General features: G+C 45.0%; 1 protein-coding gene across 1 annotated transcript in view; it reads right to left on the reverse strand.

Annotated features, from left to right (window-relative positions):
* Window positions 1-17987, reverse strand: part of ctsc (cathepsin C) — a 30392-nt gene extending 12405 nt beyond the window's left edge. Inside the window, exons 1-4 of the mRNA XM_038818231.1 lie at window positions 17707-17987; window positions 16136-16281; window positions 12275-12432; window positions 3934-4089 (exon numbers count right to left, since the gene is read on the reverse strand). Of these exons, the coding sequence (XP_038674159.1) occupies window positions 3934-4089; window positions 12275-12432; window positions 16136-16281; window positions 17707-17869 (623 nt within the window). The 5' untranslated portion in view covers window positions 17870-17987. The remainder of the gene's footprint in view (window positions 1-3933; window positions 4090-12274; window positions 12433-16135; window positions 16282-17706) is intronic.
* Window positions 17988-19851: the final 1864 nt, after the last annotated feature.

The following is a 19851-nucleotide window of genomic DNA, read 5'->3' on the forward strand; positions in this document are numbered from 1 at the left end:
ATAAAAAAAAACAAGGGGGAACCTCATTGTATTTAAACCCAGACGGTGACACTGGGGGGGGGGGGGGAAAGAGTTAGCTGTGTATATCGAATAAACCTATGTTCAGTACATCCTATGTATGTTCCGGTGTCCCTTTGTTGGATTCTACACTGGCAACGAGGCTGAAGTGGAGCTGCCGCCGGCACCGCATACTGCACCACAGGACCACTTAGTCAAGGACTTTACTTCAGTGACAAGATTCCTCAGGCGAATTTCCCAGGGGTCTTTGCCAAAGATTGAGGCACCAGCAACCGATCTGTGAGATTATGTAGATAATTATAAGATGACAGTGAACCGTGTCTCCAGCCTAGACCGCTACCCGGTCCCACACAGAAGACCTTTGTGCCAAGCTCAGTGGAGGAAAGGTGTTTACAGTTGGTCCTGAACCCTGGTTCTAGGCATTTTCTTTTGCCATTAATATCCACAGGTGTTGCTATTCAGTGTTTCATCAGCTTGCAAGAGAACGCGCGGCAGATCTACCCATATAGTGGCCCTGTATATGGACGACATCCTCATTACTGCGGCCTCCGACAAGGACAAGGATCATTTGGCTGTGGTCCTCCGGCAGTTTGAGTAGGCCGGCATCAGCCTCCAAAGAGGGAAGTGCTTTTCAGTAGTCTTCCTCCCCCTCCCCCCCCACCTGGTGGAAGACAAGGTGCGAGCTATCGAGCAGGCACCCATCCCAGGAGATCAGACAGAGTTGCACACCTTCTTAGGAATAGTCAAGTACTATGGGAAGTTTATCCCAAACTTGGCAACAGTGCTCAGCCCACTTCACCGATAATTGAAAGGGACCCCTTGGGAGTGGGCCCCTCCACAACAGAAGGCATTCAGAGGTGAAACGGAAACTGCCCTCTGAGAAACTACTCACCACTTTGACCCCGCCAAGCCACTTCTGTTAACATGTAACGCTTTGCCTTATGGGATGGGGCTCTCCTCACACACCTCTTCCACGATGGATCGGAATGATCCATAGCATTCGCATCCCGAACGCTTGCCGCACAGAGCGCAATTACACCCAAATTGAGAAGGAAGGCCTGACTGCAATTTGCCGGATTCGAAAATTCCACCAGGTACGTCGAAGGACACGCGTTCGTGGTCTACACCGACAACAAGCCACCCCCTTATTTTATCATAATTAATAATTATTATTAAAAGATAGAGTGATTCCCCGATTATGTCGGCCAAGGTCCAACAGTGGACTTTGCTATTAGACACGTACAAATTTAAAAAAAAATTAATTCATGGGACGTGGGTGTCGCAGGCTGGGCCACATTTATTGCCCATCCCTAACTGCCCTCGAGGGGGCAGTTCAGAGTTAACCACATTGTGGGTCGAGAGTCACATGTAGGACAGACCAGCTAAGGATGGCAGATTTCCTCTCCTAAAGGACAAAAGTAAACCAGATGGGTTTTTTACAACAATATAATGTTTTAATGGTTGTCATTAGACTTTTAATTCTGATTTTTATTGAATTCAGATTTCACCATCTGCAATGGCAGGATTCAAATCCAAGTCCCCAGACCATTACCCTGAGTTTCTGTTTTACTAATCTAGTGACAATACCACAGTGTTATGCACCATCTGGGTCCCTGTGACCAGCACTGAGCATGACCTCCCCCCGTAAAACAGGGCAGGGTTTCCCCTTAACAACGGGGAGCCTCATTGCATTTAAATCCCGACCTGGATGCAGGTCAGAGAGGGTGAGCAGAGTTGGCTGCGCATAAACTAATAAACCTGTGTTCATTACATCCTATCGTGCATTCCAATGCGTCTCTTTGTTGGATTCTACAATGACTTTCGTAGTAGTCATGAAGATGGTTTGTGTTTTATGGGCACTGGCACCAGTTCTGGGGAAGATGGCAGTGAAACCTAAACAGGAAACGGTAGAAGAAACAGTGAAGGGTAATTTAAATTAGACAGGAAGTGTTGGGAGAAAAGGGTGAAGTAAAAGCAGTAAAAAAAAGGGTAGAATAGAGGAGATAGATGTACAGAAGTTATCATACAGAAGTAATGAAGGAAGGAACAAAACATCAATGCCAAAGTAGAAACACACAAAAGATGATAGAAAAGCTAACAGAATAGTGGGCTTTATGGTGAGAAATAATGAAAATGAAATGAAAATCGCTTATTGTCATGAGTAGGCTTCAATGAAATTACTGTGAAAAGCCCCTAGTCGCCACATTCCGGCACCTGTCCGGGGAGGCTGGTACGGGAATCGAACCGTGCTGCTGGCCTGCTTTAAAAGCCAGCAATTTAGCCCAGTGAGCTATAAAAGTGAACTTATAATAGGTATTGCTGAAAAAAAAAGAGAAGCTGTCAAAATTTTGGTTCTTCCACTCATCAGACCAGAAGCAAGGATGCTAAATTTCAAAGGGAACAACAATCTATACTGCATGAGAAAAGGATGCTGGTTTCTTTTGGCAAGTTGATTGATCGGTCAAGGCTTTGCTATGGCAAACGCACCAATCATTGTGCCCAGTAATTTGTTTAATTCAAAAAGACATAATGCCCGGCTATGTTCCCACATGTGAATAGATGTAGCTTCCAGCAAACACGCTCCAAACAAGATTCGATGTAGGAGATTTGGTGCAAAGATTTGTTGTAGTGCACAAGTTTTTTTTAAAATAGGAGAGTTGTTTAATGTCTGAAACAGAGACCATTTCAATATGCAAGAATATTTTACACAGAAGGAAAGGAGATAAGAATATTGGTACAGAGTAGAGAGAGCGAGCTAGAACTAATACTGATCAATATAATGGTTGGCCCATCTAGCCGGTTTCCATTTTAAGCCACATGGAACCATTTTAAGAATTTATTCACCGGATGGGGGCATCGCTGGCTAGGCCAGCATTTATTGCCCATCCCCAATTGCCTTCTACAGGCTGGTGGTGAGCCGCCTTCGCGAATTGTTGCAGTTTGAGGTGCAGGTACACCCACAGTGCTGTTAAGGGAGGGTGTTCCAGTATTTTGATCCAGCAATGTCCAAAGATGTGCGGGTTAGGTGGATTGGCCATGCTAAATTGCCTGTAGTGTCCTAATAAAAGTAAGGTTAAGGGGGGGGTTGTTGGGTTACAGGTATAGGGTGGATACATGGGTTGAGTAGGGTGATCATGGCTCGGCACAACATTGAGGGCCGAAGGGCCTGTTCTGTGCTGTACTGTTCTATGTTCTAATGGTGAAGGAGTGGTGATATATTTCCAAGTCAGGGTGGTGAGTAACTTGAGGGGAACCTCCAGGTGGTGGGTGTCAATTGCCCTTCTACATGACAACGGTAATGGGTTTGGAAGCTGCTGTCGAAGGAGCCTTGATGAGTTCCTACAGTGCATCTTTAACATACGCTGCTGCCACCTTTCACATCAGTGGTAGGGGGAATGAATGTTTCTGGAAGGGATGCCAAATTAAGGCGCACCTTGGATGGTATCAAGCTCGAGTGTTGCTAGAGTTGCACTGATTTATGAAAAGGAGTGTTTTCCATCACACTCCCTTGTAGATGCCGCTCTCTCCAACCATCGTGTCTGACCACCCCCAACTCAGATTCTCTTTCTACCCGCCCCCAACTACCAAATCCTAGCCACTTATCTGCTCTCTGGTCTACCGTCTCTCTCACTTACCAATTTCAATGGATGTCTGGATGTTTAAATTTATCTGGTTTACAGCAGCTAGTGCAGTAAAAAAAAAAAAAGAGGGAGCATGCCCTTCTTCAATCTGACTCTGCTGGCCTGCAGCTCAGGGGCTCAAAATACTGCGATGCCTGGATCATGCCTGGCACGAGGCAGAAGGTTGGGCGAGACGGGCATAGCAATAATTCCACTAGTAATTGGGCATGGAGGAGAAACCCAAGGCCGACTGCAGAATTTACATCACGTTGTTTCACAGCATTACAAAACCTACCTCGGGACCTTCGAGTTCTGACCACCGGCTCGCTTAACCAGGTCTCGAATGGTGAGTTTTTCATACTCTTTGTAAACTTTTGCTGTCCAAGATTTCTGTACAGTATTTATTGTTTTCACAAAGTCCAAGTTAGGTTTGTAGGGTCTCTGCAAAAGGCTAATAAGGGTAGGGAGGAAAGAAAAAAGCCATTAGAACAGTTCCCATGTTGCAAACACGAGAATTAGACTGCACCTGAACAAGCATTACAATTTGAGCCAAGACCACATAAAAATGCTGAATAAGTACCATTTTCAAACATGGACAGCAGCATTTATTTCTGAAATGCAGCTCACCATTATCCCTCCTAGCCCCCTAGTTAATTACTTCAACATAAAATAATTCTTGGTGTGTGTATAATGAGACTCGGGCAGAGGCATATCCCAATCCATTGGGAGCATTGGTTATACCTGCTTATTCAGACCCGTCCCCATACAGTTCTTTCACCATCTAAATTCTAAGCATGGTTGATTAGACCATAAGACCATAACACATAGGAGCAGAATTAGGCCACTTGGCCCATCGAGTCTGCTCCGCCATTCAATCATTGCTGATATTTTCTCATCCCATTCTCCTGCCTTCTCCCCATAACCCCGGATCCCCTTATTAATCAAGAACCTATCTATCTCTGTCTTAAAGACACTCAAGTGATTTGGCCTCCACAGCCTTCTGCAGAAAAGAGTTCCACAGATTCACCACCCTCTGGCTGAAGAAATTCCTCCTCATCTCTGTTTTAAAGGATTGTCCCTTTATTGTGTCCTCTGGTTGTAGTTTTTCCTACAAATGGAAACATCCCCTTCCACATCCACTCTATCCAGGCCTTGCAGTATCTTGTACATTTCAATAAGATCCCCTCTCATCCTTCTAAACTCCAATGAGTACAGGCCCAGAGTCGTCAAACGTTCCTCATACGTCAAGTTCTTAATTGCAGGGATCATTCTCGTGAGCCTCCTCTGGACCCTTTCCAAGGCCAGCACATCCTTCCTTAGATATGGAGCCCAAAACTGCTCACAATACTCCAAATGGGGTCTGACCAGAGCCTTGTACAGCCTCAGAAGTACATCACTGGTCTTGTATTCTAGCCCTCTTGACACGAATGCTAACATTGTATTTGCCTTCTTAACTGCCGACTGAACCTGCACATTAACCGTAAGAGAATCATGAACAAGGACTCAGTCCCTTTGTACTTCTGCATTCCTAAGCATTTCCACATTTACAAAATAGCCTTTGCCTAAATTCCTCCTTCCAAAGTGCATAATCTTACACTTTTCCATATTGTATTTCATTTGCCACTTCATTGCCCACTCTCCTAACGTGTCCAAGTCCTTCTGCAGGCCCCTTGCTTCGTCAATACTACCTGTCCCTCTACAGATCTTTGTATCATCTGCAAACCTAGCAACAGAGCCTTCAGTAGTAAGTGCCTTCAGTACCTCTTCCATATCATTAATGTATATTATAAAAAGATGTGGTCCCAGAACAGACCCCTGAGGCACACCACTAGTCACTGACTGCCATCCTGAAAAAGACCCCTTTAATCACAACTCTGCCTTCTGCCAGTCAGCCAATCCTCTCCCCATATCCCCTGGTCCCCTTATTAATCAAGAACCTATCTATCTCTACCACTCTATCCCCACTCTTTGCCTTCTGCGAGTCAGCCAATCCTCTATCCATGCCAGGATCTCACCCTGAACACCATGAGCTCTTAACTTACTTAACAGTCACCTATGTGGCACCTTGTCAAAGGCCTTCTGGAAATCTAAATAAATCACGTCTACTGGTTCTCCTTTGTCTAACTTGCTTGTTACCTCCTCGAAGAACTCTAACAGATTTGTCAGACATGACCTCCCTTTGACAAAGCCGTGCTGACTCAGTCCTATTTTACCATGCATTTCCAAGTGCTTTGCGATCTCATCTTGAACAACAGACAGCACGAGCAAACACGCCCCCCCCCCCCGGGACATCAGTTCCAGTCCCTGCCCAGGTGCAGACCGTCTGGTTTGTAGTGGTCCCACCTCCCCCAGATCCGGGTCAAATGCCCCAGGAATTTGAATTCCTCCATCTTGCACCATCTCTCAAGCCACGCATTCATCCTATCTATCCTGACATTCCTACTCTAACTAGCTTGTGGCACTGGTAACAATCCTGAGATTACTACCTTTGAGGTCCTACTTTTTAGTTTAACTCCTAACTCCCCGAATTTCAGCTTGTAGGACCTCATCCTGTTTTTTACCTGTATCATTGGTGGCTATGTGCAGCACGACAGCTGGCTGTTCACCCCGCCCCCAGAATGTCCTGCAGCTGCTCAGAGACACCCTTGACCCTCGCACCAGGGAGGCAACATACCATCCTGGAGTCTCAATTGCATCCGCAGAACTACCTAACTATTCACCTAACGATTGAGCCCCTCGTCACTATAGCCCTGCCATCCTGCGCAGCTGATCCAGCCACGGTGCCATGAACGTGGCTGTTGCTGCCTTCCCCTGGTGAGCCAACACCCTCAACAATATCCAAATCGGTATACCTGTTTTGCAGGGAGATGACCGCAGGGGCACCTGCACCACCTTCCTACTCTTGCTCTGTCTTTTGGTCACCCATTTTCTGTCTCCCTCAGTAATTTTCACCTGCGGTGTGACCAGCTCGCTAATTGTGCTGTCCACGATGTCCTGAGCATTGCGGCAAAGTGAGTCCATCCGCATCTCCAGAGCCGTCAAGCGGTCTAACAGGGGCTGAAGCTGGACACACTTCTTGCACGTGAAAGAGCCGGGGTCAGTGGACGTGTCCCTGAGCTCCCACATCGCACACGAGGAACATGACACGAGTCTGGGATCTCCTGCGATGTCTTAAACCTTGGTTAACTTATACAACTACAATTCCAAAAAACAAAAAGAAAAATAAATAAATAAATAAATAGACAAATCTTTCAGCTTTAACCAGTCGACAGAAAATCCAAATAAAAAAAAACAGAAATGCTGGAAAAACCTAACAGGTCTGGAAGTATTCATGAAGAGAGAAATAAAAGTCTGAATATGATTCTTCTTCGGAACTGGAAAGGGGCAAAAATGTGATGGTTTCATGCTATAGAAAAAAAGGGAGGGGGCAATGGAGCAAAATAGGTGGTCAGGGATAGGTTACAGGGCAGGAGAGATTAAATGTCAAAATAATGTCATGGAACACAAACAAAGAGTGGCAATGATAGTAAGCCAAGTGTGTGATTGAAATGCCTCGTCGCAGCTACTCGGTGATGCACACGCCTGGGAGACTTTGCCATGGTGTCATGTAGGACTGATCCACACAACATGGATTTCCTTCTCCTTCTTCTCCTCCTCCTCCTCTCTTCCCTTCCCTTCCCCCCCCCCCCAACCCCCCCCCCCCCCGCCTTCTCCAGTAAATCCTGCCCTAATGCTTGATCCACAGTATATGTCAATATCAGAAAGAAGGGTCAGCACTGTCCGAAAGAAAAAACAGGAGAACAAGGTACACACTAGCACTTGGTGGTGGGGGGGAAGGGGGGGCAGGGAGAGAAAGGATTTAAAATGGAAGACAAAGTTCATTGTCTCAAATTGTTGAACTCACTTCAGAGGGCTGTAAAGTGCCTAAGTTGGAAGATAAGGCAAAGCAGTCACCCACTCTGCATTTGGTCTCCCAAACTCAGAACTGTTGCCTCAAAAAGCAGAATGGATGACTGCTTTGCTGCAACTTCGTGAAATCAAAGCATGACCTGACCTTCCGGTCACTTCAGTTCGCCATTTTGCTCTGCTCGCATTTGCCCTTGGCCAGCTAAAACGTTCCACTGAAACCCAACATAAACTGGGAGTATTTCACCTCATCTTCCTCACCTCATCTTCCAACTTCGGCACTTTACAGCCCTCTGAACTGAGTTAGGCTAGCTGAAATTCATTGCATTTTCAACATTAACACCTCACATTTTAAAAATGCATTTTCAGCTACAAGCAAATTTATCCCCACTGATCAGATGAAATGAGCACCCAACCAAGAATCAATTACTACTGTGTAGGTTACCAGGAGATTTAAACAGGGGAACAATTTCTGCATTAAAATATGGTCTCTTTCCTGCTCATTGCTTTTCCAAGTCTCAATCCCCTGACACTACAACTGCACTGGAGATCATGCGTGTGTGTTTTACATTTAGAAAGAACATGAATTTAGTACCCATAATTCAGTTTCGGAACATTCAGACTTCCTCAAAGCAGGTTAACAGCTGCAGTCAGAATAACAATAATCATTCTTAGTGTCACAATAGGCTGACATTAACACTGCAATGAAGTTAGTGTGAAAATCCCCTCGTCTCTTCACTAACGGAGAATTCAGAATGTTCAATTCACCTAACAAGCACGTCTTTCGGGACATGTAGGAAGAAACCCATGCAGACATGGGGAAACGTGCAGACTCCACAGAGTGACCCAAGCCGGGAAACGAACCTGGGACCATGGCGCTGTGAAGCAACAGTGCTAACCATTGTGCTGCCCACAATAGCCATTTCTATGTCAAAGGTACGTCAAGCTTGCTGCTTTAGAAACTATTGACCAATAGATTGTGTGCGTTTGCTGCAGTAAAGGAAAACCATTTAGCCCATTCACCTGCTTCTTAAAGGTTTACAGAGATAATTCCCTCCCCATCCTTCCTGAAAGCAATTATGTCTATCCTTTCAAGTGAAGAAAAATTATCTGAACAGTCCTAAATAATAAATATTAGCGTAAATGCATGCTCCCGGCTATATGATCGTTATTTAAATATTCCAGGATAACTGTTTATTCCTCGACTATCTTAGAAAATTACACTAGATAATCATACAGAAATCACTTTATACAAGTGGTTTCCTTTTACCCTGCAAACCGTCTCACTAGAGTTCTTCTGTTATCTCTGTCCTCCTTTCGTCTATTCCACCCATTTAAAGTAAATGATCCACAATTCACTTGTATCCATTTCATGGCGATCTTGCGGTCCTCAGTTTTAATCATTATTCACAGGGATTCATCAAATACTATCTTGCACAACCTTGAAAATGCCTTCATCTTTCTCTACTGTTGATTTACCATCACTACCATGCTTTTAAAGAACAAACAATCTGGCTACAAACCAATCATTTTTTTCTCCCCCTCCCCCCACCCAGCTGAGGAAAACAATTATATTGAAAATGTCTTTGCTGACCTACTTAGGTATTTTTGGGGGGGGGGGGGGGGGGGGGGGGGGGAATGAGAAGCTGAATTTATTTTGCTGGTTTATAGTTTTATTCATGGCCTCAGAATCTCTAGTACTACACCCTCAGCTCTGTAGGCTTTTCCAGTACAATATCCTCCCCAAATATTCCTTTCAACAGACATCAGTTTTTCATTGCACAATTGCAGTCAGTTAATGCACTACAAATACTAATGCTGTATCAATGGCATTAATAAGTGCAAGTCATCATTGTGCACAATTAATTCACTACAAATACTATCTCAGTTGCTCCTTTATTATTGCATAGATTGTGATTGAAATTCAAAATAAAAGCACTTCAAATGCTGCTCGATATGTCTGGACACGTCAACTAATTTCTGGTGTCTGGCCAAGATTAGAACTCGCTTACTTCAGTGAACCAAAGTCAGCATTTCTCAAAAAGAAGTATTGAATCACACATTAGTGGTTACTGTTACATATTGGATTCCATGCCTGATGAAAAAAAACTATCCCTCAATTCAGTTTTACTATCAATAACCAAATATCTAACCTATGGTCCTCCTTTCATTGCAACATTTTTGCAGCTACTGATTTACTCAATGACAGCCTCAGCTCTGCTTTTGTGCAAAAGTTGTTGGTGTAAACCCTGGAGTGGAGTTGCTGGTAGAAGTGGAAGCACTGTTCAACAGAGACCTTTGCAAATCATGGATTGGAATTTGGAATGCAAGCTGTTAATGGAAAGCCTGATCACAAAATAAAATTTAGGAGTGGAGTTTGGAAATTCATGTGACAATCATCTGGGGGGGATTTTGAGAAGAAATCCACAGATACTAACTTGGGTTCAGAGTGGAGTGTAGGTTTGACGACAGCCAAGCTATATGATTTTAAACAAATAGTGTACTAATAAGACCATCACAGCTTCAAATGGACTTAGTTATCCATGTTAATCTTAAAGTCAGTGTGTAATTGTTAAGCTAAGGTCATGGTGGGGAGGAGAAAGTAATTGTATCATTGTTTCTTTACACTTTTAACAAATGTCTTTTTGCTGTTAAAACTAATTAGCAGTTCTGTGACTCTGTTCCTCCATGAAGTTATGGGGCGAAATTCTCCGACCCCCTGCAGGGAAACACCACCCGCCGATCGGCAAGCCCCCTGCGGCGATTCTCCGGCCCGCGATGAGGCCTCTCCCGCCGCCGTGGTTTGAACCACCTCTGGTGGCGGCAGGATCGGCGGCGCGAGCGGGCCCCCGAGGGGGGGGGGGGGCACGCGCGGGGTGATCGGACCCCGGGGGGTGCCCCCACGGTGGCCAGGCCCGTGATCGGGGCCCACTGATTGGCGGGCGGGCCAATGCTGTGGGGGAACTCTTTTTCTTCCGCCGCCGCCACGGCCTCCACCATGGCGGAGGCAGAAGAGAATCCCCAGCACGCATGCGCCGGTGGTGACATCAGCAGCAGCTGACGCACCGGCACATGTGCGAACCGGCGAAGGCCTTTCGGCCAGCCCCGGCGCCGGGCGTCAAAGGCCGCTGGAGCCGGTTTGGGCGCCAATCGGTGTGGTGCCAACCGCTCCGGCACCGGCCTAGCCCATCAATGTGAGGACTTGGCCCCTAAAGGTGCGAAAATTCCGCACCTTTGGGGAGGCCCGGCGCCGGAGAGGTTGGCGTCACTCCGCTACGCCGGGACCCCCCGCCCCGCCGGGTAGGGGAGAATCCCGCCCATGGTCTTTTGAGCCACAATTCCAATCTGGGATCTTCCTGTCCAGTATATTAACTGGGATTGTAACATAAGTGAATGGATTAAATGTTAAACCAGGTTCAGAAAAAGCATAGGGGACAAGGAAAGGTGGAATCGAGAGAAGAATGAAAAATAACAACTGTGAAAGGTTGAAAACAGCAAGATCCTTAATGATGTCTTAGCCACAAGGTGACGCAGAATGATTATGACCTCTTTGCATCGGATGCAAAGACAATTAATTGAACAAGAGATAAGTCTGTTTGTTACTATGCAAAATGCAGGTGGGAGCTGGTGCTCAGATTGTAGAGACCAAAGTTATGAGCGTTTAAAATAAGCTGGAAGGTCACCCAGCTTCAACGAGTATTCTCCATAGTCACCCACACCGGGCAGCACGGTGGCCTAGTGGTTAGCACAGCTGCCTCACGGCGCTGAGGTCCCAGGTTCGATCCCGGCTCTGGGTCACTGTCCGTGTGGAGTTTGCACATTCTCCCCGTGTCTGCGTGGGTTTCACCCCCACAACCCAAAAATGTGTAGAGTAGGTGGATTGGTCACACTAAATTGCCCCTTAATTGGAAAAAATAATTGGGTAATCTAAATTTAAAAAAAATAAATAAATAGTCACCCACACCGTGAAAGCGAACTCGGACATTCAAAGCTAACTGGCTGGAAAATGATAAAGCATCTAAGAATTACTTTGGAATGGTTCCTAGAATTAAAGTGTCTACTTAAGGAGCAGTTGAAAGAATAACTATGGGGAGGGGTGTGGGGACCTTTTAAGAGTACAAACTTCCTGCTGAAATAGTGGGTAGTCAATTATGCTTTTCGTAGAAATCATAAAATTTGAAACTCTTGTCATGTAACACTTTCAACTGGTCATGGAAGTTCAAATTTGTCAGGGATTGTAGCAACATTTTGAAATTAAAATGTCTAGTTTTGTTCATTATGAAAACATTTGCTTCAAGTCTTCAGCCGCTAAGTCTTGTCTGGATTCAAGAACTGAAAATGGAAACCAGCACCTTGCGGCGAAATACTTTGAGATGCTGCCTTTTAATTGAACTGTTGAGTCATACAAACTCAATATTAACTCTATTTCTCTTTCCCCAGATGCTGCCAGACCTACCCTGTTCCAGCATTTTCTGTGTTTTTAAAAAATCAAATAATTGCTTCCTATCTTTGAAGAAACACTGATACATTCCTCCTTAAAGTCTGAAATGTTTTACCAACAAAGTGTCTCAAGTCATTCTTTTTAAGTACATTTACTGCAGATTACCTCAGTTTGCACCAAAATAGACAGCAGCACAAATACTTGGCTAGTGCATGAACAGAATATATTGAGTCCACACCAAGTGAGTATATTTTCAAGGAGAAAAGTTTATGAACCACACAATACTTACTGTGACAGATATTTATCTGAATGAAGGACATCAGTTCGAACACTCCGAGAGCTCTTCTTTCCAACAAAGCAAGCCCAGTTGTGACCCAACGTGTCATGCACTGACCCAGGAAGAGTTTCATGACAATAACTGGTTACATTTGAACCTTCTTTCTTGTACTGTTAATGCATTCCAAGAAAACATGATGTGGGGTTACTCACATTTAGCATATCAATAATTCAGTGCAATTGAATTGCCAATATCCTCAATAAATCGTACTTAGTTAAAATTGTATAGAAATCTAAAGGAACCAAAATTTTACTTTCCTCTGGTCTGGAACATTGAATAATGGAAAGTCACTCTTCAAGATGTAGTTTCTTTCCATTTGCCCTACACAGCACCTAGCGGTTTCCAAAATGACTTGATAATGGTGGCACGGTGGCGCAGTGCTTAGTACTGCTGTCTCACAGCACTATGGACCTGGGTGACAGTCTGTGCGGAGTTTGCACTTTCTTCCTTGGTCTTTTGTGGGTTTTTTCTGGGTGCTCCAGTTTCCTCCCACAGTCCAAATGATGTGCAGGTTAGGTGGATTGGCCATGATAAATTGCCCCCAAGAGTCCAAAGATTAGGTGGGATTGCGGAGATAGGGTAGAGGATTGGGCCTAGGAAGGATGCTCTTTCAGAGTGTCAGTGCAGACTCGATGAGCCGAATGGCCTCCTTTTGCACTTTAAGGATTCAAAGTTAACTAGGGCGCCTTGCATGAACTACGATGTACTGCACACAATCTCTGAAATTTATTGTAACCATTGTCTAGTTTCCACAACTTGGAACTTCTCTAGTGTACTTCAGCACAAAGGTTGGGAGTCTCAGCTCTATTCTGCTGCTGTATTAGGCCTGGACAGAATTCTACATTTACCCCCCCCAAGACCAAATCCCATTGTTTCACTAACTTCAGTTTTACTGTCATCAATTCCTATAGCGGCTGGGACTTCCTCTATCCTACTACCTTACCTACAATGCAGTTTTGGATTCTGTATTGAGATTTTATTTCATTCTACACTCGGCTAGCACAACTATTCCTAAAAGCTTCCCACCCTGCTATCTACTTGCTTCTGGTGGCTATTATTTCAACTCTGAGGGGCAGCACGGTGGCCTAGTGGTTAGCACAACTGCCTCATGGCGCTGAGGTCCCAGGTTCGATCCCAGCTCTGGGTCACTGTCCGTGTGGAGTTTGCACATTCTCCGTGTCTGCGTAGGTTTCGCCCCCACAACTCAAAAATGTGCAGAGTAGGTGGATTGGCCACACTAAATTGCCCCTTAATTGGAAAAAATAATTGGGTAATCTAAATTTTAAAAAAAATTAAATTATTTCAACTCTGTTCTCCAATACTCTTCACTGGACCAGCACTTCGTGCTCCACACCATGCTGCAGGTATTCAAACCAACTCATTCACCTGCACAATTTGCACGTATTTTATCTTCACTTTCTCCATCTCTGACATTCACTGCCCTTGTCACTCCTCACCCCTCAGGTATTTATATACCGGTGGACAGCAAAGGCCACTATACACTCTAGCGAATCAAAATGAAGTTCTGCTAGACAGCCTTAGGCAGTGCCCGAGCTGACACTTTAACCACACTAAATGTACACTTTCCACAACTGATCTTGAATTCGGGCATTAGTTTACAAACACTGGAACCCAACATTATTCTCAAATTTTATGAACCATAAGCGCTAGCAAAAGCACCGCTCCCGACGGTCCCAGGGAGATACTCAAGAGAGTCTGGTATTAATAGCTCCGTTGAGAATTTGGAGGCAGTTTCAACAGCACTTCGGGTTGGGGGCAGGGTCAAGGGAAATGCCGATTCGGGGGAACCATAGATTTGAGCCAAAAAAGTGGGATGGAAATTTTCGGAGATGGGAGGAGAAAGGAATTAGAACACTAAAAGATGTATTTCTTGGGGGTCGTTTTGTGGGACTGAAGGAGCTGGGAGCGAAGTATGTGTTGTAGCAGGGGGAAATATTTAGATAGATGCAGGTTCGAGACTTGCCAGAAAGGAGATACAGAGCTTCCCAGTAGAGGCAGCTTCCACATTGCTGGAGGAGGTGCTGACGACAGGGGGATTGGAGAAGGGGGTAGTATCGCCGGTTTACGGGGCTATTTTGGAGGAGGAGAAGGCACCACTAAAAGGGATCAAGGCAAAGTGGGAGGAAGAGTTGGGAGAGGGTATGGAGGGGGGGGGTTCTAGTGTGAGGTGCTCCGGAGAGTAAACGCCTCCACCTCATGTGCGAGGTTGGGGCTGATACAGCTGAAGGTAATGTACAGAGCATACCTTACAAGGGCGCGAATGAGCCAGCTCTTTGAGGGTGTAGAATGTATGTGAACGTTGCGAGGGAGGTTCCGCAAACCACATTCATATGTTTTGGTCCTGTCCAAAGCTGGAGGATTACTGGAAAGAGGTGTTTAGGGTAATCTCTAAAGTGGTGCACGTGAAACTGGACCCGGGCTCTCAGGAGGCCATATTCGGATGTTGGACCAGCTGGGGTTGGAAACTGGCGCGGAGTCAGATGTTGTAGCCTTCGCCTTGTTGATCGCCCAAAGGCGGATCCTGTTGGGGTGGCGATCAAGCTGTCCACCCTGGGCCCTGGCATGGCAGGGCACCTACTGGAATTCTTAACGCTTGAAAAGGTCAAATTTGAACTGAGGGGAAGGATGGAGGCGTTCTACAATTCATGGGCGTTATTCATTATTCACTTTCGAGAATTGGATCACATTGAACATTAGGGGGGTTGGGGGCTGGGAGGGTTGGGGGAGGGGGACTGTATGTGTTAATGGTGACTATGGGTGATTCCAGATTCTTTTTGTCATTTGTTTATGTTAACATGCGGGCCAACGTCTGTGGTTTGGTGGGAGGGTGGGATTGCTGTTATTGATATGGGGATTGACATTACATTCGTTACTGATTATTGTTTATTGTTGGGTGTAAATTTGGGAGAAAATGTGAAAGCGGAGAATAAAAAATATTTTTTTTTTTTTAAATTTTTTTTATGAACCACACAATACTTACTGTGACAGATCCTGTGACAGATACGAGTTTGAACATTTAGAGGGTTCATTTTTCCAACAAAACAAGGCCAATTTTCACCCAACGTATAATGCACTGACCCAGGAAGAGTTTCATGGAAATAACTGGTTACATTTGATTTCACCGCTTCACAGGGACCCAAGACTTGTTTAACCATCTTTTGTCCTCTCTTTACAATCCTGTCATTGTTGTGTGTCATGACTATGGAACCCAAATTGCCTCTGACTATTTGTATGAAGGAGTGAATTCTGAAATCAAGCAATGCACCAGCCGTTATGTACCAGCATCTCTTATTCTTCTAAATTACAGATCATGTACTCAATTCAAATGAATCGTGGTCTCACTAATACCCTGGAGAATTGCAGCAAGACTACTTCATTCTTGTACTCCAATCTCCTTGTAATCAAGGTCAATGTGCATATGTATTTCTAATTACTTGTTACCTGAATTCTAACTTTTGTGTGTTCTTTTTATAGCAAGGTCCCACAAACATGAAATAATGAAATAAATAATCTGTTTAAGTTGATTGAAAGACACTGGTCAAGACCTCCAGGTGAACAACCCTGATCTTCACATTTAGCAACGGGATTCTTTACACTCACACATGGGTACTTCAGTTTCACAGTTCAATTAAAAGGCAGCATCTCGATTGCTGCAGCAGTCCCTCTGTCAAGTACCAGCAAAATTGATGCATGCAAATATTGAAGCCATGACATGCTGACTGAGACAATGGTGCTATCACAATATCAACACCCAATATTTAGCTGCATTGAGAAAGAAAAGTCAAGACCCACCTTAAAAAAGGCAAACCATTTGTAGTTACCAAGAACTACTTCAAAACCTTGGTTGTAAATTAAAGTGAAGAAACCAACATTCCCAAATTCATCTTCAGCAACATCAAGTTTACGGAGATGTACGGTCACACTTTTCACTGGACGGCCTTTCGGAAAGAAAATACGAGGTTATACATTAAAGTCAGACACCAACTGTGTCACTTTTACAAAATGTCCAAAGTTTTATAAGATGGGTATGTTTTAAACCGTTGCATTAACTCACTGTAATGAGAGAGGTATCTGATGCCCTACAAGCTATGCCTGATGATAGACAATGGTTGCCACAGGGGCTAAAAGCCCAGGTCAAGGCCTATTGAAACCCAAGTAGCAACTTTCCAACCTGAACAAAATGAAAGGCTTTGCTATAGGTAGACTTGTAAACTTTCAGACAGTCAGATTCAGAGACACTGGACAAAGATCGAGTCTATTCCAGATGGAAAAGTAGCATCTGGTGCATTCAGCAGGTGAAACAGCAGTTCTGTTAGCCACCAGATAGAATGAACTAAAGTCCAAGGAGGGAGAACCAGTAGAGATTTAAAGATATTGAAAGATTTTCCCGGCACAGCTTGGAGTTGCTGGACATCAGTAGAGGGATTCCCAAAAGACTGAAGGAGATAGACTCTTGAAGTCATGATTTAGCAAAACAGAGAACAGTTGAAATCTGGGAGTAACATGGGACTGGTTACTGTAAAGACTAAATTCTACAGCAAGGGCCATTTAATGTTTAAGATCATCACAGGGTTTTCAATTGTTAGGGAGTTGAAAGTAGATTTATCTTTTCCCTAGTTTAGTTTATTTGTTGACTAAGTAATGTTTAATCAATGTTGCTTTTAGTGTGCATGTTAAAGTGAAAGTCTTAAAATGCTAAATCTTGTTATGCGAGCCTTTGAGTCAGTCACTGAGAATTCAAATCTCTGCAAACGTTATCAGCCTCCAAAGGGTAGAAAGACAATAGTTTATAAATGACAAAGATTTAGCTTCTTCTTCAGAATTACTGAGTCAGAAACTCGACAGAAAGTTGACCGCAGAAGTTGAATAACCGTTTCCGGTTTTGACATTCGTTTCTACCCGAGCTTCTTGCCCAGTTTCGGTTCCAGCCAATCCTAACGACTCTGGAGGATTAAAAACGAAATTCAGCTTCGGGAGGCAGACGTTGGCCAATCGGCCGGCACGTTTTGGAAATCATACCTTGTTTTTCTGGCTTTTTGCTTTCTGCCCATGTTTCACAGAAAGGTTTATTTTTTAAAAAGCATTTCCTGAAGGACAAAGCGAGATCTTTCTCTCCGTTTAAATCTGTTGTGTTTTTTAAAAAAGTTCCAGACTTCATTCTGTTCAAAGCGAAAGACTTTGGTGCGTTCCACAGAAAGAGTATGTCAGAAAAAGTTTCGACCTGGATGCGTGCCGCCTAGTTATGAATGAAATGGTGTCCATGGGGGGGGGGGGGGGGGGGGGGATTGCTACATTCAAAGCCTCGGGGTGGATGAGGAATATTGAAGCATTTAAAGAATGGGGGAGGCGGCTGCTCAACTTACCCATCGTCGTGCAGTCGACATCTCTGTCCTGCCCTTCGCGGCTGACCTGGAACACCCAGGTGCCCTGCAGGTCCTGGTAGGAGCAGTTCGCCGGAGTGTCGGCCACAGCCGTGCCCAGGCCGAGTGCACATAACACGGCCAGAGCGCACACAAAGCGGCCCATCGCGCAGAGAGAGAGAAACAGACGCCGGGCTGGCCAGACACAAACTCCCGATTACTCTTCACCCAGAGTGTGGCACAGACCGTGGCTCATGTGATCCCCGGTCAGCTGTCTGGTCACATGAGGTGTTCAGGATGGGGCCTCAGTGAGGTTCCTGGGTTTCTTTTCCCTCCCCCTTTCCGCGTTTGGTTGTGTAAAGGAAGTGACTGCCGGGTCGGGGGAGGATGCGGGGACTTTCCTGTATGGGCTTTATTTATCTCTCTCTGCTTTCTTCCTGGAACTCGGCAGGGACTGGGAAACATTTCCACTGGGAAATGTTCTCGCGTTACTTACACTCTGCTTCAAAATAAGGTATAACCCAGACACCTTCTGAAGAGAGAAATACTCCAGCATAAAAGTCAATGCGATCAGGTTGCACCCGACCCTGCGTTGCAAATAGTGTCGGTCAGACCTGAATGTGTCTAAAATGACAGCTTATCTCAGGGTGATCTCATGCAAACTACCTTTCAAAGTCAAACTTTTTTACAAAGTGTGGAGTTGATGAACGTTACTCAGAACTGCTTGCTCGCTGTGTGTGGGGCAAACAAACACTTCTCCAATTCTAGCTATTGCACCAAGCACACTGGGTCGGACTTCCTGATTCCAGCCGAGCATTTGCTTTCTGCGAACCAATGAACTGGACTCGCGGAAGGAAAATGTGCCTTGTGCTGGCTGGAAAGTTTAACCGCCAATAGGTTGGCTGTGCTTGCTGATCTTGTCAAGTTCTGGCCACCCCGCTGCGGTTCCTGTGACTGTTGATCAGGAATCGAAATATTAGTCACACATTTATGAGTCAGAACAGCAAAACCTAACTTGCTGAGTCTAATTTATACTTAAAAGAACAGAAATGGGAGCAGGAGTAGGCCATCTTCAACCTCAACTCCCATCTATCATCATATTCCCCTTTCTCCTGGTGTCCAAAAATCTATCAATCTCAAACTTAATGTGCTCATCAACTGGGCATCATCCAAAGTCCTCTGGATTAGAAATTTCCAAAGATTCACAATCTTGAAGAATTTTCTCCTCTTAATCCTAAATGGTCAATCCCTTTTCGTGAGAATATGAGCACTCATCTTGGATTCAAGGAAACAGTCTCTCTCAATCTACCCCATCAAGTCCTTGCGGAACAAGGTGCCACATTACCAGACGCAGCAGCATCTAACCAGCAGGGAACCAGCACGGCCGTCTGTCCTCAGCACCATTAAGGAGATTGTGCTAACCATCGCTGAGGCATTACCAGCTTATGTCCTAAAAGCCATCAACAATGGGAACATCCTCACACCTCACATTCCCCTCTTCTGATTTACAAGCTGCATGTGGTATGAACATTCATCCAATGCATTCCCCTCAGCACAGCACTGTCCTTGTGCCTTTGTTCAGATACCCAGGAACTACAACCCGACCAGGCCGAGATGATGGAGGAAGAGCTGAAAAACAGCGATGAAGAAAAACACTATAATTTGTTCTCACAGTTCCTGTCATTGCTCAAATGCAAACACTTCTTGTACTTGAGAGTATAGAGGCGGAATCTGCATGTGGTGAAACACTGAGCATGAGTGGGAGTGGTCTGCATCTGGAGCAGGAGGCAAGAATAGCAGAGGTGCAAGCAAGCTGGAAGACAAGGCCACACACTAGTTCTGCTTCAAAGGACACAGATAAGCACTTTGATGGAGTGGCCTACAGATAAAGGCTGATGGGTGTGTACATGCTCCTTGTGTGCGATGTGGGAGCTCAGGGACATGTCCACTGTCCCTGGCTCCTTCACGTGCAAGACATGTGTCCAGTTGCAGCTCTTGTTAGACCGCTTGACGACTCTGGAGCTGTGGATGGACTCACTTTGGAGCATCCGCGATGCTGAGGACGTCGTGGATAGCACGTTTAGCGAGTTGATCACACAGCAGTTGAAAGTTACTATGGGAGATAGAAAATGGGTGACCAAATGACTG

Source organism: Scyliorhinus canicula, chromosome 14 (genome assembly GCF_902713615.1).
Source record: "Scyliorhinus canicula chromosome 14, sScyCan1.1, whole genome shotgun sequence".
Classification (NCBI taxonomy): domain Eukaryota; kingdom Metazoa; phylum Chordata; class Chondrichthyes; order Carcharhiniformes; family Scyliorhinidae; genus Scyliorhinus; species Scyliorhinus canicula.